General features: G+C 36.2%; 1 protein-coding gene across 5 annotated transcripts in view; it reads left to right on the top strand.

Annotated features, from left to right (window-relative positions):
- NEDD4 (NEDD4 E3 ubiquitin protein ligase) overlaps positions 1–15,821 on the top strand; it is a 49,931-nt gene extending 34,110 nt beyond the window's left edge. For all 5 annotated transcript variants that reach the window (XM_072345609.1, XM_072345608.1, XM_072345606.1 and 2 more), the window contains 17 exons: positions 271–390; positions 831–1,037; positions 2,075–2,152; positions 2,436–2,490; positions 2,577–2,635; positions 3,432–3,497; positions 5,594–5,823; positions 6,447–6,568; positions 6,663–6,733; positions 8,776–8,871; positions 9,935–10,008; positions 10,148–10,208; positions 10,763–10,822; positions 10,918–11,025; positions 11,472–11,568; positions 13,866–13,938; positions 14,014–15,821. In XM_072345609.1, the coding sequence (XP_072201710.1) occupies positions 271–390; positions 831–1,037; positions 2,075–2,152; positions 2,436–2,490; positions 2,577–2,635; positions 3,432–3,497; positions 5,594–5,823; positions 6,447–6,568; positions 6,663–6,733; positions 8,776–8,871; positions 9,935–10,008; positions 10,148–10,208; positions 10,763–10,822; positions 10,918–11,025; positions 11,472–11,568; positions 13,866–13,938; positions 14,014–14,116 (1,680 nt within the window). In that variant the 3' untranslated portion in view covers positions 14,117–15,821. The remainder of the gene's footprint in view (positions 1–270; positions 391–830; positions 1,038–2,074; positions 2,153–2,435; positions 2,491–2,576; positions 2,636–3,431; positions 3,498–5,593; positions 5,824–6,446; positions 6,569–6,662; positions 6,734–8,775; positions 8,872–9,934; positions 10,009–10,147; positions 10,209–10,762; positions 10,823–10,917; positions 11,026–11,471; positions 11,569–13,865; positions 13,939–14,013) is intronic.
- The last annotated feature ends 1,038 nt before the right edge of the window (positions 15,822–16,859 follow it).

The following is a 16,859-nucleotide window of genomic DNA, read 5'->3' as shown; positions in this document are numbered from 1 at the left end:
GCTAGATCAGCCATGTCTAAAGTAGACATCTAACTTAGTCCTTTTAATCCTTTTGGATGAGAGACTTGAATTAAAAGTAAATAAATAAAATAATTCTGTCACTTGATGCTTCAGTAAGGATTTAAATATTACTTTTCTAATTTTTCAGTCCATGGAGAATCACAGCTCTTGTTAATTATTATGTTTTTTAATTTGGCAGAGGAAAGCCTTTTCATAGTCAGTTTCATAGTTTTCCTAACTGCTTTTTCTTCTGTTGTCATTAATATTTAGTTACTGCCTACTTCATCTGGATTACCGCCAGGCTGGGAAGAAAGACAAGATGAAAAAGGGAGGTCATATTACATAGATCACAATTCCAGAACTACTACTTGGATAAAACCAGTTGTACAGGTACTTTCTGCATTCTGATTATTGTTTTCATTCATATAACCCTTTAAGCACCTCACATAATAGGAGTTAAGTTAAGAGATCTCTTTGAACGAAAACATATGAGAGGCATAACCTGATAACAAATCACAAAAATCTGAGGGAGTGCAGCTGGAGTTAGTAACAGTAGTATTTATGGTAAGGCACTCTACGATTAACGTATCAGGAAAGCCTTCTGGAATGTGATAGCTGTTGGGGAAGCCTGAAAAACATCTTTCAACTTTGGTAGCCTAATCTGCGATTGTTAGTTATGTTGTTGATAAACAAACATGTCTACTGTTTGGCAATTGCTTTATGAAACTGCTTTCATGAATCAAGAAATATTAGTACCTTAATATTAAGATAAAATACGTTGTTCTGCAGATAATTTTTATTAGTGTTCTTTTTTTTTTCTTGGTCTGTAGATTGCTATGGAAGCAGGTCAGTTGCCAACTGCACAAAATACTTCTATAGCAAGACAGCCACAAACAACATCAGGTGATTCGTCACAACAGTCTTCTAATCAGCAGCCTGAAATGGAGCAAGGATTTCTCCCTAAAGGCTGGGAAGTTCGACATGCACCTAATGGGAGACCATTCTTTATTGACCACAATACCAAAACTACAACATGGGTAATGATTACTGCTTTCATGGACTGAAGTTCTAGTTTGTCTCAAGTGAAAGCTTTCCTGCTTTCAGCAAACTTGCATAGATTTCTTCAGTGTCAAGATTTCTTTACTAGCATCTTTATTTAAAAACAAAACAAACAAACAAGGAAAAACCTATCAACTCTCCCACTGCACACGCAAGAAGGAAAGAATGACTACAAATGTGAATGTGATTTATTGTCAGTAGGGAATGTATTGTGACACATTTCTTATTCAAGCAAGATAGCTGTGTCATGTCTGCTAAGGAATTTATCTGATTTAAAAAAACAACAACAAAAAAAACCTGAGTAATTTAAAATATCATTCCTGAGTAGAATCTCATGGATTTTATAACATGATTTTATAACTTGAAAGTTCAACTTAGGAGGAAAATACTGTGTATGGGAATCAGTTTTGCAAGTGTAGAGCATCTCTGAAATAACATTGCTGTTACAACTGTGATAGTTTGTATGCAGTGTTAACAGAGGTCAGTTTTGTTATTCCTGTCTTCCAACAAGAAATCCATTACCTTGAGTCTTTTACATCCTGCAATGCACAATGCAAATTGCTGTGAATTCCTGGAGCAGGCCAGGTGTAGCTACAGAATGGATGAGAGTGTTCAGCGCTGGTTGTGCTGAGTGACACTGATTATCACCAGCCTTTCCTAGTAGATGGACTTAAGTGTTTAAAGACTGCTAGATGAAAGGGAAATCTAGAGAATATGTGAAAATGATACAAAAAATATGTATACTTACATCTGTACACATGTATGTACATATATACACACATGCATAGAAAAGGAAGGGGATTTAAAGCTGATTAAAAGATGATGATTGTGAAGTACTGAAAGACTGATGATCTTCAAGGAACTGCCTAGATGTAGAATATGCAACAATTGTCTTGTTGGTACTAGGCATGCTTTTTACATGGTCACTAACAAAGAGGAAAACAAAATTAAAGCAAAGCAAAACAAAACAAACCCTCAAAACAATTCTAACATGCTGATTGTTTTGTTTTCAAAGGAAGATCCAAGACTGAAAATTCCTGCTCATCTGAGGAGAAAGACTTCCCTAGATCCAGTAGATCTAGGACCGTTACCAGTAAGTATATAATTTGTACTTGTTTTTCAGGGATAACAGTTTAATTTAAACTGCCACGATCTAAATTTGTACATGAGAAAGAAAAAATGCAGTCTGTTGCTTTAAAAAAAAAAAAAAAAACAACAAAAATTTTTTCAAATAGCAACGACAGCAAACTAAATTTTGAATTCCAGAGTTAAGAGTAGGTGTGGGGAGCAGGCAGCAATCCCTACAACTGCTGATCACCTCGTGTTTATGCAAACTGTGTGATTGTAAGTTTTCGTTACTTACCTCCTTCTTACAGCCAGGGTGGGAAGAGAGAACGCACACAGACGGAAGAATATTCTTCATAAACCACAGTATGTACAATGTAATATTCTCTCACCACTCATCATTTCGTTACTGTTGTCTAAGCTAAGGGAAATAATCATGAAATACCTTGCAGATACCAAGAAAACACAGTGGGAAGATCCTCGACTGCAGAACGTGGCAATAACCGGACCAGTAAGCTTTTCCTTACAGCTTTATATATTGTTCAGGAGTGTGATTGACAGAATCCAAAAAAGCTCTCATCATTTATTGGGTCTACATGATGAAACTTTTGAGGATATTTGAACGAGGCATACTTATTTCTTGAAAGACTTAGTAGATTTTCTCTGGAAGTGGTCTTTAAATACCAGAAATTAAAATCAGTTCAGAAAGAAAATTTCTGTAAAGGGAATGAAATTCATTTCTAAGTGAAAAATAATGGTCTGGCCTTGATACTTTATCTGAAGTGCAAAATTACCAGGATTAATTGCAAAGATGGTGCGCATTATAATTATAGAATGGGTTTTAGTGTTCAACTGATATCTGTGTTTATTAATAGCCCACATATGTAAACAACCTTCTCTGTCCATGGAAAATAGAGGTGTTTGTAGCCAGGTTTCTCATGATAGAGCATGGAAAGACTAAACGCTATGTAGGTCATCAGAGACATTTTGATCACTTTGATCTTGGCCGGTCGGTGTTTTTAGTCACTTACATCAGTTAATAGTAAAGTGTGGGATAAATTCCATGGAACTGCTCAGGACAAATGTTTGAACAAAGCTGTGCTTTTTGGGTTTTTTTCTGCTGTCCGTATATTCAGAAATTGAAAATATTGTTGATACTTAGTTAAAAAAATATATATATATTCTTGTTTTCTCAGAACTTCAATGTATATGTTTCACAAATACAGACTAGTTTCTTACGTTAATTGTTAGGATACCTAGAGTGCCTTTTCAGTTGTTGATTCTGGGTTTTGTTTGTTTTTCCAAAGGCTGTGCCTTACTCCAGGGACTATAAGCGGAAGTATGAGTTCTTCAGAAAGAAACTGAAGAAACAGGTTAGTGATCAGCAGCAACACAGCACAAGGTTAAGAAATGCATGCTGCTAAACACAGGAAGTGTAGGTTACAGGGAAGAGAACTTATTTTTCTCTGAGCTGCATAGAGAATGTGGGACTGTCTGATTACATTTGAGAAGCAGCAGCTTGGTTAACTTGATTACGATTGCCATTTAATCTAACAGTAAGGTTTGTGACTGTGAGCTGTGAAACTGGAAGCAGTCTAATTGGAAAGCAGAAATTGTAAAAGTTTAAAAACTCCATCTGGAGGTAGGCTGTAAACAGAAAAGATTGCAAATCATTGGCATAACATGTAATAGCTTTTAGAAATCATAATATGGGAAGAGGAGTTCTCAAAAAAGATTTTAAGCTGTTCAGATAGAAATCTGATCGGGCTAGATGACTGCAACAAATTATTGCAGCCTTAAAATGTTAAGCTTATAAATCTCATTTGCAAATTGTTGTTTGAACTGGCAGTGACCGTTGTATTTATAACACTTAGCATCTGGATATCCAAATAAGAAAACATCTGTGAGCATCTGCCATCAAATTTAGTGTCTTTGGGGATGTTTTATATAATGGTTGACTTTTAGATGACACCTGTATTTCACCTTTTGCCTAGCAAATTAATCTCTAGCCTTTCTAAAACCTGTGCACTTTGAACTGATGTGTACATCTTGCATAATTACGTATGCATCTTATTTTCATAGTCAAGAAGCTTGCTGTTTGTTCTAACGTTTTTATCTTAAGCTGGGAAGTGATAGACTGCTCTTGTATCCTGTATAACCAGAGCAATTTAAGAAATACACAGATTTTAAAGCATACTTCACCATTACTTTTTAAATGTTGACATCTATGCCAATGATTATTAGGGTAATGGATTGATTTAAATTGAGATTGAATTATTACAGACCTTTTTTTAATCATCTAAATTTGGTTTTAGTAATTGATTCTATAATTGCTTGAACATCTTCTCTGTGAAAGTGATTTGCAACTAAAAATAGTGTGTTTTATTTAAAAATGCTTCTTAGCTTTCTGGAATGATGAAATAGACCGGTGTATTTCAGATGTTATGTAAATTTGATATCTACTGCTGTACATTACTTTACAGCTTGGGAAATGACAGATAATGCACTCCACCCCAAGTAATTATTTATTGTTTGCAGCTTGGATCGAGCTGTTGTTGGATGGATATGTATGCCTATATACAGGCATTACATTTAAAGACAGGTCCTTTTATTTGTCCTTCAGTTGGGCATTTCTGCATTCAAAAATTCATTAGTTCTATGTAGTATATGACTGGTTCTATAAAATCTGAGCTGTATTGAGTTTCGTTGCACCATCGTAATCTAATCATTACGCAAAATGGGTTGAAATTTCCTGTTCCCATTTACACTGAATTTCTCAATTTTGCCTGCAGTAGTTGCTTAAGTGAACTGGCTGAAAAAAAAAAGTGAAATCAAGAAAATACTTCGTTCTCTTATAGTGATTTTAGTATGTAAGCAATGTTGTATCTCTGAAAGCTCAGCAGCAAGTATGATCTCCTTGAATACTTTTTAATTTAAATACTTTGATATATGATAGGAGGAACCTTGTGATTTGTTTTCAAATTTTAAGTTGGTTGATTTTTATTGAAATATTTTAGGAATGATTGTTTATCATCTGTACCACCCCTTACAGTTAAAGTACTGAATTATATATTGGAAGTGAAATAAATCAGGGAAAAATATAATACAGTAACTTTATTTGTAAACTCTGAGGTTTTATGATGGTGTTTTTTTTGTTTCTTTTTTCCAGTCAAGCTTAGAATATGATGAAGTAAAAGCTTCCATACCTCAGTGTATGTAGAACTGAGCATACGCTATTGCTTTTATTAATAAGAATTTATTTTAACATGATTTTCTTGGGATTCTGCATCAATAGAACTTAATATCTGAAGCTTTCCATGCTGATGGAATTTTGTGTAAATAGAACCTCTTGTCAGCCAGTGTTTTTCCATATTATTTAAGACAAGGATTTGCATGCCACACTTTTGTCTGTTTACAGACGCTGATATTTGTTCCATTAATCTGTTTTCCTCTTCCTTGTCATTTTTAGAGTGATATTCCAAACAGATTTGAAATGAAAATTCATCGCACAGCAATCCTTGAAGATTCTTACAGAAGAATTATAGCTGTGAAGAGAGCAGATTTCCTTAAAGCAAGACTTTGGATCGAATTTGATGGTGAAAAAGGTTTGGACTATGGAGGAGTGGCCAGGGAATGGTTCTTCCTTCTTTCTAAGGAGATGTTTAATCCTTACTATGGATTGTTCGAATATTCAGCTACGTAAGTATTATAGTTCGAGAAGATTTGAGTACTAGGGAAGGCAGATTCATTGCATATGTACTTTAAAAATGGAATTAGTTTAATTTCTTGTTTCTTTTTTTCCTCCTTCCTTCTTTCTCCTCCCTTCTAAACTAAATTGAAGGGTTTAATTGATAGTAACTGAAATATCCTGTGTATACTGGTTTTGCAGAAGATTATAGAGTAAAGAAAGCCTACCTTTTTGGTTTTTTTCAGCAGTAGGCCTTTTCGTCGTTGCTTGCACAAACGTACATCTGCAGCCATCTACTACCTTCAGAACAAAGAGGCAGTGTTTAAGAGATAATGCTGAGAAAATAATTCCAACTACTTTAATAGGAGCTAACCATTTCTGTGTGGTGCATCTGTAGCTTACGAAGATAATTCATGGCGTTATTTCTGCTAAGCTAATAGAATCTTCTGTTGAGTATTATTTAATTTTAGATTAGTAATTCACTGATCCAAATACAGCTTTTTTTTTTTTTAACTTCATGACAAGTGTTGCCTGATTTAATCAGTGATGTCTTTCAGATCTCTGCATGTGGAACTGTTCCAATTAAAAACAAATTGTGCTTCTGTTTCTTTCCTTCTGCTCGCCTCCCCTTCAGAGATAACTACACTCTGCAGATCAACCCAAACTCTGGACTGTGCAATGAAGATCATCTCTCTTATTTCAAGTTTATAGGTCGAGTAGCTGGAATGGCTGTTTACCATGGCAAACTTTTGGATGGTTGGTATTTACTTAATACAGTACTTGGATTAATATTGTGCATATTTTGAATGTTAAGTTACCTACTGTTCAATGTATTTGTTTTCCTTTAAAGCATTTTTCATTCGTCCTTTCTACAAGATGATGCTCCAAAAGCCAATAACACTTCATGATATGGAGTCTGTGGTACGTAATTTGCTTTATTGTGTATATTAGGATTTCATGTTATGTTTTTCATACGTGTAATTAATGACACTGTGAAGATTAAAAATGCTTAATTCAAGAAATTTTTAGGAAACATGTTTTATGAGACTTACATGTTGTACAGGAATTAAAACTTTCATTGAAAAAACAGACAGACTCCGGTCTAAATTAGTTGACTAAAAACTTGACTAAACTTGATGATGTTTCTAGAAGTATTTTAGACAGAAAGTTGCTTCTAAATAAATAAATATAAGCATTAGCAGCTTTGGAATCAACATATCGACCTGTTTCTTAAGGTTGTTTGTGTATTTTGATGGTTGAAAAGTAGCATATTACCTGTACTCCCAGAGGCTGAAAATTGCAGTTAGTGATAAAGTATCGTATTTCTAGAGAAAAAAACCATAATCTCTTGTTAAATTTGGTTAGTTCCCCTGATAATGGCTATTATGAACGGTGGTTTTGGGCTGAGTGACTTTTGTTCAGCCTCTAATTTATTACTGTTTTCGCTGTCTCATGAGAATACTGAATATAGTTACTATACAGCTACTATAGTTTCTGAGTAACAGGATGGTTTTTGTCTTGTCTTTTTTTAAATACTGTATGTCCTAATTTTCATGTCCTAAATTTCTGGAGTCTTGTCTGATGATAAAGGGAAAATGAAAACAGAAATGAGAGGCTGAGTCTAAAACACATGACTTCAGAACATGCTGTGTTGTCCTATTGCAGTGTTGATACGTGCAGTTTCTAGTCCTGACAATGCTGAGTCTTCAGTTTCAGAAGTCTTAGTAGTTTTGTACAGTTGCAGAGCCTATGTACCCAGTACAGATTATTTGAGATTGTGGAATTTGTTGAGCTGTAACAGAGCCATTTTTAGCTGAAAATGTGACTATTTTATTTTGTATTTGCTATTCTGAAATTGCAGGTTGTAACCTTCTAAGATCTGTGTGTCATGCTACTAATGAGCAAACAACTTTGCCTACTTTCAAGAATTAATTTTCATTTTGGTTTATGCTGACAGTATTTCATGCTTATGATTGTTGGGTACTTATAGAAAAGTTTAATGATAGTTTCTGTTGTGAAGAGAAACCTTCCTTTTTGTGTATGCCCACTACATGCTCATAGAAATACCATCCTGTATCTAACCTGCACGGCAGCAGTTTGGTTAAGTGAAAAAGGAGGATTTATTTATTCCATTCTTTGTACCCAGTGCTTTCAGTAACTGTGCTCTTAAGGAAAGCAATTTAATAGCAAACTAAATATATTTCTCACTGACTCTTGATCTTGAGATACTAATTATTATATTATATTATATGATCAATCAAACTGACAGCATTGTCCATGCACTTAAATTCAAGCAGCCGTTTTGTGAATTACTAGCTTATGCATCCTGTTTATATGCGGTCATTTTGATTTAACAAGCTTTACTGTAGCAGGAATGTGTCCATCAGATCTTTAGAACTGAGGATGGGAGTTCAGATATGAGGCCTTGAGGGTACCAGCTAGGTACTACTTCACTTTGTAAACCTGATGTTGGCAGACCATTCATTCCAGTGTGATGGTTTTGCACCAGAGTAATTAGACTGGCACAGTTCTTTTAAAACTAAATGTGCCACAAAGCACTGAAAGGTTAGTCATCGTTGTCCTGGACAGCTGTGATGCTGTAAAGAGGAGCTTCTCCTGTAGAAAGAGACCAGATGTCACTATCTGGAAAGGGAGTGTTCTGTTCCAGTTTCTCATGTCCACATGAAAATAGTAATGAAAGTAATTAAGTATTGCTATGTGCTTTACAATATATCTGTTTTAAAGGGTCTTTGAAACATAAATCTTCTGACTTCAGTATAGAGCAAAGTATAGTTGTTGGCTTTGATGGGCAAATACAATGAAATCACTGCTGCACTCAGTCTGCAAAAGACCAGGAGTTTTTTTTATTCAGTTGTATTTGTTTAGGAAACACTGATTTTTCCTGTCTCTACTTAAGTAAGTCTCTTGTATTCATTCATTAAACTTGTAATTCTCTCTTTTAGGATAGTGAATATTATAATTCTCTGAGATGGATTCTTGAAAATGATCCAGCGGAGCTGGACCTCAGATTTATAGTTGATGAAGAACTTTTTGGACAGGTTAGTATGCATATGTAAAGTACAGTAGGCAAAGCATAAAGCATTTGACCTATGAGAATAGTTGATTTTATCTGTATGGTATTAAGAAAACAAATGAAAAAAGTCCATCATTCAGTCATGTTGCTGTGTTTATTCAGCTTAATTCCTTTAGCTGGCACATGCTCATTCCATCCTTTGTTAGTCAGGATGTGATGTGATAAAAGACTTGGAAATGAGCACAGCCTTAGAAACAATATCTTATGCTTTTTCTTAGCACTCACATTGAAATGTGGCTCTTGCTGTAAATGCAGCTAAGACTAAAATATTGATGGTCCCATTACTTGACCAGGAGGAAACTGATTTTGTCTGATTTGCTGGGAAAGATGTGCTCGTAGGGAAAAGGTTGTAATCATAAATTTCTCTCAGAGTTATTAATAGGGTTTTGTTTTGTTTTTCTTTAAGCTGTTCAAGACAACTATGGAGTAAACCAGTTTGGTTTAGTATAGAAAGTTGTCCGAGATAGATCACATAGAAATACCAAAGGTTTTTTTCAATTACATGCCAGGAAGATCCAAGTAGGCTCAATAGCCTTTGAGGTCTTGTGTAGCTAAATTGATTCCTCTTAAGAGTGTGAAATAGTGCATCTGCAATAAATAGGAAATCTGACATCTGTCTACTGAGGTTCTGATGGTCTGAATCATTAAATTACTGATATATGTGCAGATTTCACATATTTACAGGAGGTCATTGTTGAAATTGTTCCATAAGTGTTTTTCTTTGATATCTGCAAATCAGACTTGCTCACTGAACATGCAATTAGTGAAGCCAGTACTACTGAAAACTTGTATGCAAATTTAAGTCATCTATTGTAGCCAAATAACACAGAATTGAGGTTGGCGTGCTAAAAATCTCTTTAAAAAATTGATTTAAAAAAAAGAGACTGATTCTACTACCCCTGAAACTTGCACTATTTCTCGTAATTTTCAAATTCTACTTTCTTGAAGATTTAGCTGAATTGCATAATATTAACACATGAATTGTTGTACGTATCTGATGTAAGACCTGTTCTATGTACCTCATCTAGACTCATCAACATGAACTGAAAAGTGGTGGATCAGAAATAGTTGTCACCAACAAGAACAAGAGAGACTACATTCAGTAAGTAGTGGTCCCTGTGTAAGGTATCTCCCTGGGTAGCCGCTCTAAGAATCAAGCCTGTGTTGGCTGCATTAACAAAAGAAAGTTGCTACTGTGTATAGATTGTTTTTCATTTAAATATTCACTTTTTTTCCCACAGTCTTGTAATTCAGTGGAGATTTGTGAGCAGAGTACAGAAACAAATGGCAGCCTTTAAAGAGGTATAATTTTAAATATAAAAGATTCGTAGAATTTGTTGCATCCAATCTTAAGACAGGCTTTTTAGAATGTGACATCCTAAATACCTGTGGTAGTATTGTTACATATATAAGAAAGGCAGTGGCACTTTGTAATGTCAGCTTTGAATTTTCTCTGTCTCAAATTGTTTTAGTAAATTTTTACTGAGGTGGTAAATTCATATTGGAAAATCTGCATATTTTTCAATCCTGGCTGACAGCTGTAGCTGTAATGCAAATTGTTGAATGAATTCTGCATAAATGAAAATGGAATCAGACTAAAAGAATTAAATGAAACTAGCTTGTTTATCCTATTTGTGTAAGTGATATTACATACACGATCAGAGTTGGTAATTTGGTTCAGCATGCTAAAGAAATATGGAATAAGTCAGAATTAAAGGAATTAACCAGTGAATGGCTGAATCTCAAAGAGCTGTATTTGATATATCACTTAGGCTCTGTTTTCTATAAGTATCATTGTTTGTAAACAAAAATGCATAAAATTGTCTTGATTTTTAAAACTTCTGTTATGTTTTTAGGGTTTTTTTGAACTAATACCTCAGGATCTGATTAAAATTTTTGATGAAAATGAGCTGGAGGTAAGTATATAAGTAATATTGTAGAAAAGAAAACAAATTACAATGAAACTTCATATTACAGACTTAAACTTTGCTTGTCTTTTTCATGTATGTAGTTACTGATGTGTGGACTGGGAGATGTGGATGTAGCTGACTGGAAACTACATACGAAGTACAAAAATGGCTACAATGTCAATCATCAAGTCATACAGTGGTTTTGGAAGGTATTACCAGGTTTTTATTTTTTTCACTTAAGGAAACCTGTTCAAAAGATGCTCCCTGTCAGCTATGCCAGGTCAGCATGTAGTTGATTGATCAGTAATTGGGTAAATATTTATATGTTGAAAATCCTGAGAAAGACAATAAGCAAACTGAATGAGATGCATGGCAGGAGTGTAACAGACTGCTGGTAACTTGCCTTTAAAAAACAACAACAAAAACAAACCTGTTTGGGGTTAAATATTATTATGTAGCTTTCTGTGGCATAGTTAAACTGAAAAGGTTAAAATCTTCCATCTAATAAAACAGTGGAATTTGGCTGCTAGTTGATAACATCAGGAAACTTCAAAAGCAGTAGGGGTGGAAAGTCTGTTGCATAAGTCTACTAGCTTAAAACCTTAATTAAAAACCTTTCAGCTAAGTCCTTAATTGTAATTATTCTCATACACAGGCAGTCTTAATGATGGACTCTGAAAAGAGAATAAGATTACTGCAGTTTGTTACTGGCACATCGCGTGTACCTATGAATGGGTTTGCTGAGCTTTATGGTGAGTACATAAGATTGTATTCACAATTAACTGAGAACACAATATGGCTATTTTAATTATTTTGACTTTTTTTTTTTTTTTCCTATTTCTGTTTTAAAATGAGTTCTGAAGAGCTTCAAAGATCTCTATTTAACACCTTGGTGAGCTTGAAGTAGATTCTGTTATATAAGATACTGTTACAAAGACATGCTTGTATCAGTAGTTAACTTCAGATTCTCATGAGTTCTGTAACTGCTTTCATCTGCCCCCAAGCCACACCTACACAGATAGAATTGTTTGTAAGGATATCCACTCTGAAGTGGACCACTGAAATTATGTGAGTTAAACATGAGCCAAGAGAGAAGTAGCGAACCCACAGCAGGGAGACTGAAGCAAGCAGATGGCAGTGGGAGGCAGGCTGCAGTGCTAAAATGAGATGTCCCTCTGTGGAAAGTCCGTGGGCAAGCAGATAGGACGGCCCATGAAGAGTAGGGATGCTTGTGAGAAATCTGTTTTCAGCTGCCATCAGCTACTGAGTTTTCTGCTAGACTGCTTCATTAAGGCTGAATTGCAAATGCAAGTGACTGAATAGTCTAACTTGTATATTTAAATTAACATTTCCTTCTTTGTAAACAAGACAGTGATTTGTGTAAAACAGTAGGGTTATCAACAAATACCAACCACTCCTTGTCCTGGTTTTCCCCTCTCTTCATTTTCATTGTGAATACTTGCTTTATTTTATTTTTTTCCACTCCATCACTGAAGGGGTTGTGAGTACCCAGGAGAAAAATGATGTGTGCAGCATTGCTGAGCCAGGTGTCTGCTCTCACACCTGATCCATGGGCACTGCTTTGGAGCTGCAGCACTTAGAACTTGATAGGAATTCTGTTGCCTCTGGAAGTGTTTTTAGACAAATAAATAAAATCCTGTAAGGAATGAAAGAAGGAAAGAATCTGTTGAGTCTCTTAACCCCTTTCTGCTCAGGGATTTATATCCTTGGGCAGCCTTCTGGCCAAGTTACAATTTTGGCATTTCCATTTAATGAAAAATTCAGTGAGCACAGTGCTTTGGTTCTTTCTTTTACAGTCGTTTCTTCTTCACTGTGGCCAGCATGCCGTCCTCTCTAAATCCCAGTAATGGTCCCAGTCACATTCGTACCTGCTTGTATTTGAAGGACTGTCGGTGCTTGCCGTGCCCGGCTCCTGTGTTGCTTTCGTTCTTGGGGCTCGCTTCCTAGCGGCACATCTCCCTCTTGTGGCCACGCCGGGAATTTCTGTTTATTAAAAAAAGAATGCGGTGTGAATCTACCAGCGTTTGAGAGCAGATGCACAAAACAGCTGAGATTTCTTCTATTTCCTGTCTTCCCCCTAGCCTTGCTTTGTAAGCCTCTAGTTCAGTAGTTGAGTGGCTAAAATACAGGCTTATTCACACCTGGCTGTGAAAAGAGGGTGTTTTATCTTAGTGTCACGTGGCAGAAAGCATTCTCAATTGTAGAGCTACTTCTCTGCTTCATCCTTCTTCCTGGCATTCGTTCTAGTCGCCTTCTCTAAGTTTGGGAGCTTCCTTTTTGTATTGATGGTCTCCTTGTAGAAGTGAGAGGACACCCACCATTGTAGGTCATCTCCTGTTCTCTGACAAAATAGTGATACTGCCTTTTTGATATGCAGACAAATGCTTTCTACAGCTTAAGGAAATGGTTACAAAAGGCCTTTTCCATCCACATGGGACGAGTTGATTAGATTTAAAAACCTTTCAGATGTCTCATACTGTAAAATAGTTATTGAAGGCTCAGGCGTAGCTGGAGCTGCAGTTGCTGACCAACAGTTCTCTCAGGTGTGTGTGTTCATTACACGAGGTCGCTGAGTCTCTGGACTTGCACACATGGCTGCTGTATTTCCAAATGTTTTCAGTTACCCTGCTCTGCTGTTGCCTAGGTAAAGGGACACATCGACTAATTTCTGACGTTGTAACTTGGCACATTGTGATATGTATGTCTAAATTTTTACACAGAAAACATGCAGCATAAAACTGTCTTCCACATGAAGTGTTTGATGCCAGTTGCTATGCATACATGTTTAGATCTGAGACTTCTGACTCTAAGGTGTAAAAGCCTTTTGAAATTAAGATGTACCAAGAAATGCTTTAAGCAAATTCAAATTATTGACAATTATTATGTTTTTGATTCTGTATTTGATTCATGCAAAAGGCTCCTTCTAAAGTCAGAATCTGATGACAAAAGAACAATGTATTTCATAATTTGAAATGATAATGAAAAGAATCATGTGATCAGGTGAAAACTGAAGTACTCTTCCCTACAGGTTCAAATGGACCACAGTTGTTTACAGTTGAACAGTGGGGCACCCCTGAAAAACTGCCAAGAGCTCATACCTGGTGAGTATTTAGTTTAAGTAAACTGCATCCTTGAGTTAATGATGAAATACTTACGAATTTTCATCTGTTTTTCAGCTTTAATCGCTTGGATTTGCCCCCGTATGATTCATTTGAAGATTTATGGGATAAACTTCTTCTAGCGATTGAAAATACTCAGGGCTTTGATGGGGTTGATTAAGCCACAGACATAAATTGTAACAGTCCAGTGCTGCAACTTCATTTCAAGGGTTTACAGATTTGAATTTTCCAGGGACTACCATTTTACTTAGTCACACGAGTATTCAATCTTCATAGTATCACTTGTAAAATAAGTATTAAAAATTCACTAACTTTTGAAAACGTATTTTGCCATTTCCACAGTTTTGTATACTTTGATAATTACTACAATATACACGTTGGATGGGCCAGTGCCAAGTAAGTCAACAGCTAAAATGTTTTTAAGCAGTTGCTTCTTCTTACAGTATTTGACAGACTGTCCTGCAGTAAACTACTGAAGTGAAACTGTGAAGAAATCTTTGCAGAGGATGTACATTTGAATTGCTGCTTTGAGAGAAACGACTGAAATTGTTAGTGAGTTAAAAATACGTACTTCACGTAATGCAATATCATCCGTGCTGCTTCAGGCTATTTGCTACAGACCTGCCCAAAGCACCTTATAATTCAGCAGATTAGGTAAAACGATGCAGAGCATTTGTTGGCGTTACCAGCTATCAGTTTGCAGAATGTTGACTTGCTTACAGGTTTTTTTATTTTATAATTTCAGTTTCTAACATGCTTTTGTTAAGACAGTGTAACAACATCGGGACTTTTTATAAGACGCAAGCAGCAGAATTCTGAATAGTACTGAGAAACGATATCTTTTTTTTTGGTCAGAATTTGTATACTGTTGTTGGTTTATTGAGTGTTCACTTTTTTTGATAAATTTGTAGTTCAACAATGGATAATGTTTTCAATTCAGCCTTTTTGCAACAAGTTAATCTTAAAGCAAAATTTGTATGAGTATCACGGAGTATTGGTTACTGGTAGTTAGAGGCCTTTATTATCCATTCTTGCAGTATTGCACTACATAACAATAAAGAACATGTTTACAGGGTTTTCTGGGCCAAGTTCAGCGGTCTGATGTGTGCAGACTTCTCAGAAGCTTGCAGGAGTTTTGCACATGTAACCAGGGGCAGAATTTGGTTCTTTAATATGTTTACAGGTTATGCTAATTTCTATAGCTGCATTTTTATATTTTTTCCTCCACTGTTAGTCTAGAAACCAAATTTGTTAATACAGTATAACCAAAGTCATAACCAACAATGTGCAATTTATTGTAGATCGACCTGTCATATAAATACTAGTTTGATTTCTTTTGTAAATGTGGGTATTATTTTGCATTAATATTAACACTTCTTTTGTTTGTTTGTTTTCGTGCAAGTGCTGGTTAAAATGATTGGTCAGCTTGATGATAAAAAGACAAAAAGATTGATTGATATACCCAGCTTGCTGTAATTTGAACTTTTTGTTACCAATACGATCAGAGGAAACGACAGCATCTGGCTTTGGCTAGCAAGTTTCTGTTTAGTCAGTCTTCAGAAATATGCAAGAAGGTATTGTAGCACACCTCTCTATGAAGATATGTAAATTATATAACTTGTAATGGGTCTTAAGGGATATTTAAAATCCCAGTTTGTTTTATTCTTTGACTAGGTTGCTAGGGCTGAGAATACAACGTGTAAATAAAGGTAATTTATACAGATTTCCCAAATCTATATGCAGTTTTGTAAAACATGAATGATATATCAGTAAATCTGTATAGATTTGAATGTAGCAGTATTTGTTGCATACTTTAAAGTATAAAATAAGGATCCTGAAAGCAGTAAATAAAAGTTTATTCTGATACGTTGTGACTCAGTTATTTGAAGTGCAAGTTGGTAATCTTGAAATAGTAAGAACCTGTTGCATTTTATTACTGCTAAGTACACTGTAAGCAATAGTTCCACCATAATACATTGCTGAATATGTATGTAGCCGTTTAACTGCAGAAATACTGTTTGCCAGACATGCTGCCTTTAAAAAATGTTTTCTTAAAAGGGCAATTGTGGTTAACTGTGAACCTTCATTGTATTGTCAGCCCAGAAACACTACACAGCAGAGAGGCAAGGCCCCACAGAAACTCCAGCTGTCTGTCAAGTTCAGTTCGACCTGTGGGAGCACCCTTCTTAGCTGATCACAGGCATACAGCTGGCAGACATCAGTTGGTGAGTGCAGCAGGGGAAAGAAAAGAGCTCTGAAATTCTGCTCCCAGGCAGCATGGGCTGTCTAGCAGTGGTGGGGATGTACTGCAGGGCTTGGTCCCCAGTGCCAGCTCTGGGAAACACCCTGGTGCATACGACAGGGCTTGTGGGGAAGGATGCTGCTGCTAGCGAGTGTCTGGTTCCTCTTCTAGGAGCTGAGGGCTCATTAGCCTTACTTGCAGGTGCTGTGCTACAGGCATAGCACTGTGTTGTCCAGCTCAGGAGCCAGTGGACAAGGGAGCAGACTTGGAGCATCAGGGAAGATAAACAGCAGAAAATAACCAGGGTTTTTGTGGAGACCTTGTGGAGGCAAGTGATCAGAGCACGGAGTGATTGTAAGAAGGGGAAGCTGAGGATCATAGATGGGCAGCTGCTGAATGGAGATTCCCAGTGTATACAAAGCTTGTGACCACAGGCAGCAGAAGAAAGAAGGCGGCTTCTTCTTCACTAACCTTAGGTATGAAATTTCAGAGTTGTCTTGATTCTGTTGGAGACAAAGAGAGGATCAGTGCACATTAGGAGAGGGCTCAGAGCCAGTTTAAAGCCAGAGCTTTAAGCTAGATTCGTTGAGGGATGGCAATAACAGACCACCATTGAGTGTGACAATGTGGGTTTCTGGTGCTAATACTGGGGCAGGCTGAC

Source organism: Excalfactoria chinensis, chromosome 10, assembly GCF_039878825.1.
Source record: "Excalfactoria chinensis isolate bCotChi1 chromosome 10, bCotChi1.hap2, whole genome shotgun sequence".
NCBI lineage: Eukaryota > Metazoa > Chordata > Aves > Galliformes > Phasianidae > Excalfactoria > Excalfactoria chinensis.
Note: the sequence above shows the minus strand (reverse complement) of the source record. Positions and strands in the feature narration are given on the sequence as shown.